At 40.8% G+C, this 11,843-nt stretch overlaps 1 protein-coding gene, 1 long non-coding RNA gene and 1 pseudogene across 3 annotated transcripts; 2 read left to right on the plus strand and 1 right to left on the minus strand.

Moving 5' to 3' along the window:
• The first annotated feature begins 205 nt into the window (after window positions 1-205).
• On the plus strand, window positions 206-6,386 carry LOC148862029 (uncharacterized). Its single transcript, XR_016112537.1, has 2 exons — window positions 206-690; window positions 5,943-6,386. It is a non-coding gene; the product is annotated as an uncharacterized LOC148862029 (long non-coding RNA).
• On the plus strand, window positions 780-3,883 carry LOC148862030 (metacaspase-9 pseudogene; annotated as a pseudogene). The gene has a single exon (XR_016112610.1). The product of XR_016112610.1 is annotated as a metacaspase-9 pseudogene (transcript).
• Window positions 6,387-9,830: 3,444 nt separating the features above from the next.
• Window positions 9,831-11,570, minus strand: GRF9 (growth-regulating factor 9). Its single transcript, XM_088982800.1, has 3 exons — window positions 11,223-11,570; window positions 10,836-11,087; window positions 9,831-10,578 (listed from the first exon to the last, which is right to left on the minus strand). The coding sequence occupies exons 1-3, from the start codon at window positions 11,269-11,271 to the stop codon at window positions 10,088-10,090; spliced, it is 792 nt and encodes a 263-aa protein (XP_088838926.1). The 5' UTR covers window positions 11,272-11,570; the 3' UTR covers window positions 9,831-10,087.
• Window positions 11,571-11,843: the final 273 nt, after the last annotated feature.

Genomic DNA, 11,843 nt, shown 5'->3' on the forward strand with positions numbered 1-11,843 from the left:
AGCTGCCCTCGTGAATAGATAACTGACATCTAAAAAAAACAAATGTGAGACAATAAGACAAATGTGACCCCAGAGATTTGTTGAAAGAGGATCCCTTGCCTAATTCCTTTTTCTGGGTAGAGAGGTTTATTTGGGGAGCCATTTAGTAGCACTCTATAGAAAACAGTGATTACCCACTCCATTACCCAGGTCACCCATTTGTTTCTAAAACCTAATCTTGCATCACCTTTTTAAGGAATTCCCATTCAACGCTATCCTAAGCCTTATTCATATCAAGTTTTAAAGTCATTCAAGCTTTCTTCCCTTTTGTTTTTTTCATAAAGTTAATAACTTGGCAATTAGGATATTATCCTGGATTAATCTTCCCGGGGTAAATGCACTTTGGTTCTCGTTGATGATTTTGTTTAGGAGGGGCTTGAGTCTATTGATCAGTGTTGCAAAGACTAATTGGCCTATAATGACCAGGCTCCTCTGGGTTTTTAATCTTTGGGATTAGGTTGAAGCTTGTGAGGGATGCTTCACACCGTTAGTTAAGCAAATCCCATACCCTCCTCTCCTCTCCTCTCCTCTCGAGTGCCACAGAGTGACTCGTTCTCTTCTCCCTCTCTCTCCCCCATCCACCAAGCAGCGACTTAACATCCATTACCGCCATCAACAAACAACCATCATCGGCAGATGGATCAACATCAGGTATTGTCTTCTTTGCATCTCTTTTTCTTCCATGAAAACTAACCCTAATCGTTTAGGATGGCAAACATGACTGACTCAACTCCTCAACAAACGTCGATCTCTGACACCTTGTGAATGGCTTGCCAAAGGGAGCAAGCTTCACCATCATCTCAAACTCCTACCACAACGGTAGCCTCATTAACAAGAAGAAAGAGCAAAGAGGGCTTTTTTTTGCCAACGGTGCACCGCCAGCCCATCACCCCAAGGCCCATCCCTCTGGACTCTATCCTACAGCACCTGACCTCACTCACCGGCATCGACTCACTAGACATTGGCACCCACCTATGCCAAGTCTTTGGCGGCGACGCAAGCATCAAGTTCCGCCTGCAAAAGCTTCAGAGCCGTCTGGTGGGGTCTCTACACCCACATGCAACCATTCTTCTCAGCGGCTACCAGGCAAACGAGTCATCTGCGGACATGAATCCGACTAACGATGGAGACAAGGCATATGGGGCATTTAGTAACGCTGCTCAGATGGTGTTGAAGGAGCATGAGACCAGACTTAGTAATAGAGAGTTGGTGACCATGGCGAGAGCTGTTTTGAGGGAACAAGGCTTCAAGCAGCAACCTCTCCCTGAGGTTGATCCGTCCGCCGGTGATGCTTGTTTGTTAAGTTGCCGGTGGTAATGGATGTTAAGTCGCCGCCAAATAGATGGGGGGAGAGAAAAGAGAACGAGTACTCGAAAAATATGGGTTTTGCTTAACTAACGACGTGAAGCATCCCTCGTATGCTTCAACTGTTTACACAAATTGGAGGACGAATTGCGCGATCAGTGCCTGACTAAAGCCGAACTCGAAAAGATATTGGTCTCCGCCTTCATTTTCTAACTAATGTCCAATCCAAGTCTAATTCGCGTTGTCCCTCCCTTGTACCATTCTACCAACTCCACTCTGCTCATCATGCAGGGCTCCTTCTCGACGGCGAGTGATCTCCTGAGAGAGGGTCACCGGAAATTCCTCATCACTGGTGAAAATATTTCTGATTTCATGCCTTGAGTTTTCACTATCCTAGAACAGACTTCTCCTCTCTACTGCTTTAACTCCACCGCAATAGTCTCTTCGAGTAACCGGTTCAGGTGAAACCATTAACTCAACCTCCATAGTGGCATTATAGGGTTCTAGTGGGGGGAGCGTCTTCTCCTCACGATGCGCGCTTCTCTCTATATCGTTATTCTTTTCTTTTTGGATAAATTTCTTAAATACGGTTTAACTAATTGACTAAGTGTACCTACTGTTTGAAAATTGACTGTCCCATCCTAATAACTTCAAATGTGCCATCACGTGACTTTTATAATTTTGAAAAATCCCAAAGTTACCCTTTTATATTCAAAAGCGCCTTTTCAAAAATCCCACCATGTAACCCTTCAAGTTTGCCTTAAAATACCCTCATAGGGTTGAGCCACTCACTGGTGTCGGCTCGAGGGGGAGAAGGGGAGTCTCCGGCACTGGCATCGCTGTTTGAGTTTAAAGACTTCGCATGGCGACTATATGCACATCTAAATTTGTATTAGCACGAGGCAAGCACGAGAACTGCCACGTGGGAAGTACGAGAGGTAGTACTCAAATTTGAACACTCTCGTATGGCGACTGTTTCCCCTGCCTGGCTGCCTTGCTCTCTCTTTCCTTCAACTGCTCCCCCACTCGCCCTCGCCCTCTCGTCTCGTCTGTACAGAAATCGAAGACAACCCAGTCAATGGCGCCATTCTTCCATTCTTCCACTCCCCCTCTCCCTCTCGTCCCTTCTGTACAGAAATCAAAGACAACCTAGTAAATGGCGCCATTCTTACATTCTTCCACTCCCCCTCTCCCTCTCCTCTCGCCTGTACAGAATCAAAGACAACCCAGTAAATGGCGCCATTCTTCCATTCTTCCACTCCTCCTCTCTCTCTCCCTCTCGTCGCGTCTACATGGTGCCATTCTTCCACTGTTCACCTTACTGGGCTGCCTGCCGACTGTTCACCTTACTGTGCTGCTGTTGCTGGTACGGGGAAGCCATTAAATGGCGGCCATAGGGAAGTCAAATCCGTGTTAAGTACACTATACACACCATTAGACCAAAGAGAGCAAGCGACTTTAGCAGACTGTGTAGAGCTGATGGACTTGTCCATCGATTTCTTCCAAACGGCTGCTCCGACAAGTGCAGAGAGAACTTACATCCCACTTTATGGTTTGGGAAAGGGCGATGGAGGTGGAGACGAGACAGAGATCGTTGGGTTTTGATGAACCAACGTTTCTTTCCCCTTTTCCTTGTTTTATTTTAAAAGTTTGAAGAAGAATAGAGTAAAATAGTCTTTTTGTTTTTCTGTTAGCGGACGTTAACGGTGAGGAAAGTCAATAAGCTAAATTATAAGAGTAATTTAAGAAATTTACCCTTTCTTTTTTTGTTTATAACCTTAAATTCATCGCATCACTCTAAGATGGGACGCATATGATCCTCTCCGCCCCCTTCTTGTTCGACTGATTGGCTTTCCATTCTTCTTGCTAGCTCTTCCATCACCTGGCTATCCGTCATGCTTTTGCAGTTTCCTTCTTCATGTCCAATTAGACCACATCGCATGCAAAATGTTGGTAGCTTTTCATACCGGAAAGCATACCATACCTTTGTTCCGTCTTCTTCAGTGTCGTAGTTGCCGATAGCCGGAGGTTTGTTCACATCCATCCTTATTACCCTGATTCGAAAAATTCTATTCCACATCGGTTCCTTCTCATCTCCTCTGAGTCATCATCCCTTATCCTTTTCTTCTTTGATCGGGGTACCCACCACTTTCACCAAGTTTGCTTTCCGACCTTGAGGATTCTAACCTTTAAACATAAGGCTCCGAAATCCATCGTTCTAGTGCCCGCTTTCGGATACCATCGACGCAGCAGCAAGGGGAAACCCTTTACTAGCCACGGTTCCTGTGATAGAAATTCTTCCAGAAACTTTTCCTTTCTGAAAGAGATCCAGAGAGATCTTCGATAGAAATTCTTCCCGTATCTAATCTAGATTTGCTTCGCCTTTACTATATTACCGGCACTGAGAATAAGAGAGAAAAATCCTGTTTCGTTTGAGAGGTCTTCCAGCTATAAGCAGGAGCAGCTACAGGTAGCTAGCAGAGCTAAAATGGTAGTGCAAATGATATAAATGCAAATTCTGATTTATTTTTGTTTTAAATTTTGCCTTATTTCTAGTGCCATACAAATGAAGTAAAATGGAACCTGAAACCAAATGGAATAAAACATAAAACAAAATTAAATCAGAATTTGCATTCTATTCATTTTCACTCTCGTGCATTTATAACAGTGCAAATAAAATTGCACTGCAACCAAATACAGCCTAAGAAGAGATATCTTAAACTATCCCTAAATTTTAGGGAATGGACTAGAACTTCCTTACTGTTTGTAAAACCCCTTAAAACTACCTGTAAGTTCTATCATGGAGTGTGATGAATCATCAATCGTTTTGTAGCTAGCACAATGGCCTATCTGCTCTCTCTATTTGTATAAAGGTCCCTTTAAATGAAAGGGAAAATGGAAGCCTTTTCCCATCTTTTTCATGGAAAAATATGGAACTCCTCGGTCTCCTCAATTCTTCAAATGGGGTTGTCGTTCAGCTTCTTTCACTAATTTCTGTTTCTTCCATCTAGCCTTAAACGTCCCACCTGCAAACCCAATTCCAATGGCAACACCATCAACCTCGAATATCTATGGAAGATGAAACCACTAGGGTTTATTGCTCTCACAGTTGAATCAAACTAAACGTTCAAATTGGTCATTAGGAGTAGTTTTTTTTTCCTTTTTTTAATGCAATCTTATTTTAATTGCTGCAAAAGCATAAAACCACAATTTAATGATCAATTGAATATTTCTACCAAAGAAAATAAAAGAGTTGAATGAAAACTCCAATATATTTTTGCTTTGAATTTTATTTGTTTTGTTTGTTTGCAAATTGCAGTATGAAGGAGTAAAATAAAATCAAAAACAAAGCAAAGGTGAACCAGAATTTAAACTTCTTTGATTTGTACTTCCATGTATATTTGTATAGTACAAATAAAATTGACGATTATTGAACTAATATTTTGATAATGCTATTAGACAAGACTGGGTAGCACCTAGCATGCCCCCAACAGTCGGAAAAGCAGACATGAAGTTGAAGGATGGAACTTGTACAAATAGGCAATGATTCTAAAATTAGGGCCGTTTACGGGTTGGGTCAGTTTAGTAGTGTTTTTTCAACTGACCCGATCTGATCGGATTATCTATTGATCAAACCAAAACCGATCCTCTATTAAGAGTCTCAAATTCTTGCCTCTTCTATTTAAGAAAATTAGGGTTACCAGAATACCCACTCAAATATGATCCCAACTTTCTTGAATAGAAAAGGCAAAGATTTAGAAAAGTCCTCCCGTTTTATTAAAAAAGAATTGTAAAGTTTTTTTTTTTTTTTTCTCTCTACCTCTTTACCAATTTAAGTTTTGAACCTTTGACATGTCTAGAGACACTCTTCACCAAAGAGGCTAAAACAAAACTTGATAAAAGGGGAAAATCTAATCAACATTCCACTTCTTTGTTCGGTGAATACCGGTTATCTAGGATAACCGGTTTCAAAAATATTCATTTAAATTGTATTTCATAAAGGAAATTCACTTCAAGATAAGAAAGATGTTAGTCTTCACCGTTAAACGTCACCCAGAAGCTGTTCCGGCGGATGGGGGTGCACGATGGCTGGGAAAGCTCACTTCCGATGGTGAAGAACGGCTGCTTTGGAGGGCTAGTACAGGGCGCCTCTGACAATCAAAGACAGTCGGGAGGTAAGGAGCCGTATGAGATCTCTCTCTTCAATGCTTGTTCGAGTTTTCAGGAGTTTTTTTGTTTTCGCGTCGTCTAACGGTAACTAAACAGAGAATAGAAGAAGGATGCCTGGTACTGAGCAGGAGGTGCGCATTAACGACCACTCTTCCCCTTCTTTTATTGCTTTCCAAGCAAAACAAAACAGCATGACCAAGAAGCTCCCCTCTGACTCCGTTATTAACCTTGACTAGTAATTAAGCTTCCAATTTGAAGCCTGTGCGTTATTTGCTTCCATCATTTTCAATTACAGTTTGAAGTTGGTTTTTTGATATGTAGATCGTCCCAAGATACAGTAATTTCATATTCTCGGACTAACGCCTAATGGTATTTTTTATTTGACTTTTAACGGTGGTGATCCAAAAATGTTCGAGCCATATTGGCAGAAGATGGGGGACAAGTACACAGTGGTGATCTCCGTCTGGCAATCGCCAAGCTACTTCTTCGACATTACAAACTTGTGCTGGTTTCTGGAGCCGGAATTAGCGGAAGAGATCAGACGCTTGCATCACTTGGTGGCCAACACTGAAACAGAAGGTTGTTACATCGTGGTTGGTACCGGTTCAACACAACTCTTTCAGGCAGCACTCTATGCTTTATCATCTCCCGATTCAGCAGAGCCGATCAACGTCGTTTCAGCCGTTCCATACTATTCGGTGAGTTTTCTCACAATCTCACTCTATACATTAGCTGTGAATTCACGACGCGTATCATTTGTTTCTAGATAACTAGCAGACTTTGTTTGCACGAGAATGACCCATCTGATGATATTGTTGTTGAGATTTGAATTAAGCCATCAGAATTCTTCAAACTTACTTAAAATTCTTCAACTTCAGCATTGTTTATCTTGGGACCTCATTACACGTTGGTGACCGTGTCTCATTAGGAATGGCAACGGGGCGGGTTCGGGGTGGGGATTGCATTTCCCATCCCTGACCCCGACCTCCAAATCACCCTCCATCCCCGTCCCCGATCCCCGGCGGATAAAGGAATCCTTCCTCCATCCCCGACCCGGACAGGGATGAATCCCCATCAGAGACCTAAATCCCCGACGAACTGAGAGGTTACAGAGAGATTGAGACTAAGAGAGAGAGAGAGGAGAGGACCGTTGAGAGAGTTAAGGTATAGACAAAGGTTAGAAGGACTGACAACTGAAAACTCTTCTTTGAGTATTTCTTCTATATCACTCAAGAAGGCACGAACCTAGGTGAATTGGCGACGAAGAATCAAAGACATAGTTTGTTCAATGCTTCCACAATATTTTCACATCTACGTATCGTTTGGCATGAAATCTGGTAAGGGAGCTTTAATTTGGTCGACCAAGTAGCATTTGATAAAGGGCATAAGAGTGACCTATCCTCAGTCAGACAGGAAGCCTTCCCCCTCACCAATCGCCCATCATCGACATCTTCATTGACAGTGATGCCAAGTCAAAGTATAAATAAATAAATAAATAAATAAATAACAAATAGGCCTGGCTGCTTTTTGATAAGTTTCTTGTTATTCATGTTTTTTATTTTTAATATAAAATACAAATATCTCTCTTAAAGTTTCTGAAAATTATAAAAACCACCATTTTAATTTCATTTTAATAAAAATTCAACAGAAAACTCTCTTCTGTCACTGATTAAACAGAAAATATATAAAATTATAAAACTATCCCTAATTAATCGTCAGGACATCCTACCTACGAAAAGAATTCAAGAAAAAGGAATGGCGTTCTTTTGTCGATGATACACTTCTAAACCCAGAAAGGAGAAAGAAGAACAAGAGCCAATAAATATCAACAACCATAGTCCATTAAACAAGGAAAAAAGTAGGAAATTAAAGAAAACTGATGCAATATATGCCAGTATTAAACTGATGGAATCACACCTCATCCAATCTTTGTCTTCAAATGAGAAATTGTAATCAATAACCCAAAGCTTGAAGTAGATGGCGATCCCCATAAACAGCAGAAGCAACACCAAGCCAATAAAGATGGGGCCTTTCACATACACAGCCATTGGGATTTTTGGGCATTTTCACGACATAGACAGACCTAAAACCGCCCTTATCAATTTTGGATAAAAAAAAAAAACAATATTTTGTGGTATCAAAACATGAGCCACATGTTCGTGTACATTAGTCATTATATATACCAAAAAAATCTTACATATACAATAAACTGGTATTATAAAAGTCGTAACCAATTAAGGTGGTTTTCATTTCATGAGGGGTTTTAAGCAATTGGGGTGGTTTTTTCTAAATTCACGAGGTGTTTTTATAAAGATGGTAACCAACCAATTAAGGTGGTTTTCATTTCACGAGTGGTTTTAACCATGTCTTTAAAAAATGACCCAGAAATGGAACCGTTCTAGTCACCAGTTTTTGAGTCGACAGTCGAATAGATGGCCCGTTTTGATAATAAAAATTAAAAAAATAAAATAAAAATAACCAAAAAACATTGAATGGGTTGATGGCTCAACGGTTCGACCGTCTAGGTCAACGGATTATTGACTAATTCAACAGTTTTGACCAGAGATCAAATTTAGGGTAAAATGGAACCAATTGCCTAGACGGTTCCCGGGCCAAATAGTCTGATTGTTCGGGTCAAGGATGACTCAAAAACCATGGGTTTTACCCAATTAGGGTGGGTTTTTTATTTTCTAAGTTCACGAAGAATTTTGATTGATCAATGGTTTTTCTGGTATCATATCCTTCTAGCATGATAAATTTAATACTAAATTTTCCATTCAAAAATCAATGAATGTAGAATAAAAAACTGCCAAAATGTTGAAAATTCCGTTGCTAAAGCACATTATCTCTTTTGAATTAAGGTGTGCGTGTGCCTAGGGGTGTCCACGGTTCGGTTAACCGAACCATGACACTTTTTTTGTAAATCAAATCGATGCTATCGGTTTTTCCAATTCTCCAAATGAAACTGAATTGATACTACCGGTTAACTGGTTCATTGATTTCGGTTTTTAACTAACTTGGTTCTTCGGTTTTTTATATTTATAATATATTATACAAATGTATGTACAATATTATATTATAAATAAATAAATCATTATAAATATAATATAAGTATATATTTATATATATAATAAATATATATTTATATATAATGCATAAAAAATGTGACATATATTAAAAATATATATAAAATATACATAAAAATATATATTGATCGATTCAATTGACCATCGATTTTTTTGTAAAGTACCCAAAAATCAAACCTGTCCTAAGGTTTTTCAAAAATCCCAAATCGAAATCGAACCGACCGGTTGGGTTAACTACATTTTACGTTTCGTTTTTCTCGGTCTAGTTCAATCTTTTGGTTTTTCATGTACACCCCCAAACCCTCGACACAAATTCAATAAATTCTGTTTCTTCATCGGCAAGGGTTTGGAAACATAGCAGGTTATAGCAGAGCTCGGCCTAAAAAGTGAGTCATGCAGTGCTTCATGACCACCATTTTGATCATTCTGATAAGCTATTACTTTAAAGGCAAAGTGCTAAAATCCAAAAGAATGATTACTTTAACGTGGAACGTGAACAATTTGTTGGATTTTCACGTAAAATGGGCAATGACCATGAAAAAAGTATTCCGAATTCTCCCCAGACCCCAAAACTCATTTTCAGATACCAGAATTCAGAATCATTCTCAAGAGTCGAGACTTCTCCGCTTTTCAGAGAGGTCAGGATTCAAAGATTTCTGAATCCTGGATGAAATTTTTGTGCCGGAGAAGGAGAGGACAAAGAACCATTAATTCCTAATAGTTATGTCATGCCAGATGGCATACTTCAAAAGATTTTTCCATTTTATTTTCGTGAACTTTCTTTTAATAATAATAATAATTTCCAGCCCATAATAATAATAATTTCCAGCCCATGCTAGGCTGTTTCCAAATTCTGGTCCCAAGTAGAACGAATGATGAAGTAATTTGCCATTTCTGTAGACTGTATCACTTTTAGCCAACCCCGATTCCTCGTATGGAATAATGAGAAAAACCCTCGATCATCCAATACACACTACTTCGGGTCGGATCCACTGAATTTGAAATCGGACTTGGATCTAGTATAGAAAGTTTACAGTGATCTACAGATCATATTTACCAGTAGGCTAGCAGACAAAAACCGAAAAAAGAGAAGCAGAGAGCCCCACATCATCCAACCAGCTCAAACATATTCACAGAGCTCGGAAAAGGTTTACAGTTTCCACCCTTCCATGAATGAAATTGAAAGGCGAGAACCCATTAAAAATTTAGAATGAATGGAGAAGGATGATATGAGCGAGCATAAGAGGAAAAGTAGAAGCATATATAAGATCTGAACAAACATGTAGGATCAGCTAAAAACATGATATTTCCCTTTAAACCTAAAAAGTTAACCAATGGTGGAACCCATCAGTTCTTTTCTCCCCCTCCACCAAACAAAACCAGCAATAACTGTCTCTCCCATTTGAAGCAAGGAGTTTTGATTGAATCCTTCAACAAACTGCACCCTAAAACCCTAAAACAAGAAGGAGGGAGAAGGGTCCCCCTGTTCACAATGAGGAGTCAGTTTTGCAGGTGCCACTTTGAAGGACACTCTTGGGAGAAAAACCCAAGCTTGGAGAAACATTAATACCAGCATTGCTGTTGCTGATGTTATTGCTGGTGTTGCTTCCACTGACATCGTTGTTGTTGTTGGTGTTGGTGGTGGTAGTGGTGGTGGTGGTCATGAGTTCAAGATTTGCTGGGATTGAGATGGATAGATTGGTGTTTGAGTTCAGAGAATCGTTGTTTGTTTTGCTGGTTGTGGCGTTGGCAGAAGTAGCAGCAGCAGCAGTACAAGGGAGAGTAGCACCACCTTGAGAGGCTTCCACATGCTTTCTTGAACATTTACGGCCTCTGTGCATGTGCCTCTCACAGTATTTTTGATCTGGAACAACATCCTTGGTGCAACGCCATTTCTTCCCATCTGTTCTTCTGCACCTCCCTGGTTCAGGTTCCATGCTGTTTCTGTAATCAAGGCACAGACTTGTGCAACCTAAGACTGCAAAGAGAGAAACAAAACAAAACCCACATCAGATCACTAGCTAGTTTCTTTGCATCCTTGACACAGAGAAAGAAAGTGACATCAGACAAAGAGGGACCTTCAAAAGGGAAACCCCCCTCAACCTCTCAAGGTAAAAAGCTTTAAATCAACCTAAAACCCATTTATTAGAAAACAAAAGTATGGAGAAACCAGTAAGAGGATAGCTTAAAAAACCAGAAACCCAGGTCAAAGGAAACGCATATTTGGGGACTTACAGCTTGGGTAGTGTTGATAGATCCCACCATTAACACCACCGTATGAGCTTACAACGCTCTTCCAGATAGGAAGGACGAGATGAACAGGCACAGGCACGCCTGCAACCATGTATTTAAAGATAAGAGCTTGGTGTTCTAGCTCCTGCAACTGAAGAAAGGTGAACCCAGACTTTCCATGGCTAAGCCCAGGCCCGAGCCCAAGTCCGAGCCCAAGCCCAACCGAAGGTGACCCTGCTCCCATCGACCCAATTCCTTCAAAAAATAAAAGAAAAAACCAAAAGAAAAAGAAGAGAAAAACTTCAGACTTGAGAGAGAGAGAGAGAGAGAGAGAGAGAGAGAGAGGGGGGGGGGAAGAGAGGAAGAGGGAAGGAGAGAGAGAGAGAGTACCATTTTCAGCAACACGAGCAATCTTACAAGGTGGGCTTTGGGCTTCCATGCTTATACATGGGCTGGCTCCTCACTTAACCAGAGGAAAAGAAAACCAAAAGAGACCCAGTAGGAGTTAGGTATAACTATACTCTGAAACTGCAATAACAACAGATCTGCTGCAACTGAGAGAAAGGAAGGGAGGCTCTGGTGTCTGTGACTGGGTCTGGGAGGGGGAGAGAGAGAGAGAGAAAGATAAGAGCGGATGTTTTAAAAAGGAGTGTAAAAGCCAAAACCGCTTTGGAAGGCAAGAAAGCGGGGAGGAAATACCAGATACCACTCTTTTTGGGTCCAGAGTGAGAGAGAGGCGTACGGGGATGGGTCGATGGCATTAAAGTAGTGAAAGTCTTCTGACATGTCTTTCAGCTTTTTGCCGTTGCAGGGAAAAACAGGGAAATAATTGTGTGTATTTCTGCAGCCTAATACACATCTCTATTTTCCGTTGCGATGTGGGCCTCGTCACGTATGGGTCCCATCTTGACATAAGCCCAACGAGCCAACTAACGGCTTCTCTCTTCCTCTCTCTTTCTCTTCTTTCTTTATCGTCTCCGTTGTCGTGGTGATTAGTGACGATCGACCAGA

This window comes from Nelumbo lutea, chromosome 4, assembly GCF_056320005.1.
Source record: "Nelumbo lutea isolate HS-2025 chromosome 4, American lotus-T2T, whole genome shotgun sequence".
In the NCBI taxonomy this organism is placed as follows: domain Eukaryota; kingdom Viridiplantae; phylum Streptophyta; class Magnoliopsida; order Proteales; family Nelumbonaceae; genus Nelumbo; species Nelumbo lutea.

Excerpts from the sequence above, each read along its gene's own strand:
- GRF9 (XM_088982800.1), bottom strand. The coding sequence starts at position 11,271 with ATGGAAGCCCAAAGCCCACCTTGTAAGATTGCTCGTGTTGCTGAAAAT. Across the intron at positions 11,088-11,222 it reads TGCTCGTGTTGCTGAAAATG|GAATTGGGTCGATGGGAGCA; the intron begins GTACTCTCTCTC and ends TATTTTTTGAAG. Across the intron at positions 10,579-10,835 it reads CTATCAACACTACCCAAGCT|TCTTAGGTTGCACAAGTCTG; the intron begins GTAAGTCCCCAA and ends CTCTCTTTGCAG.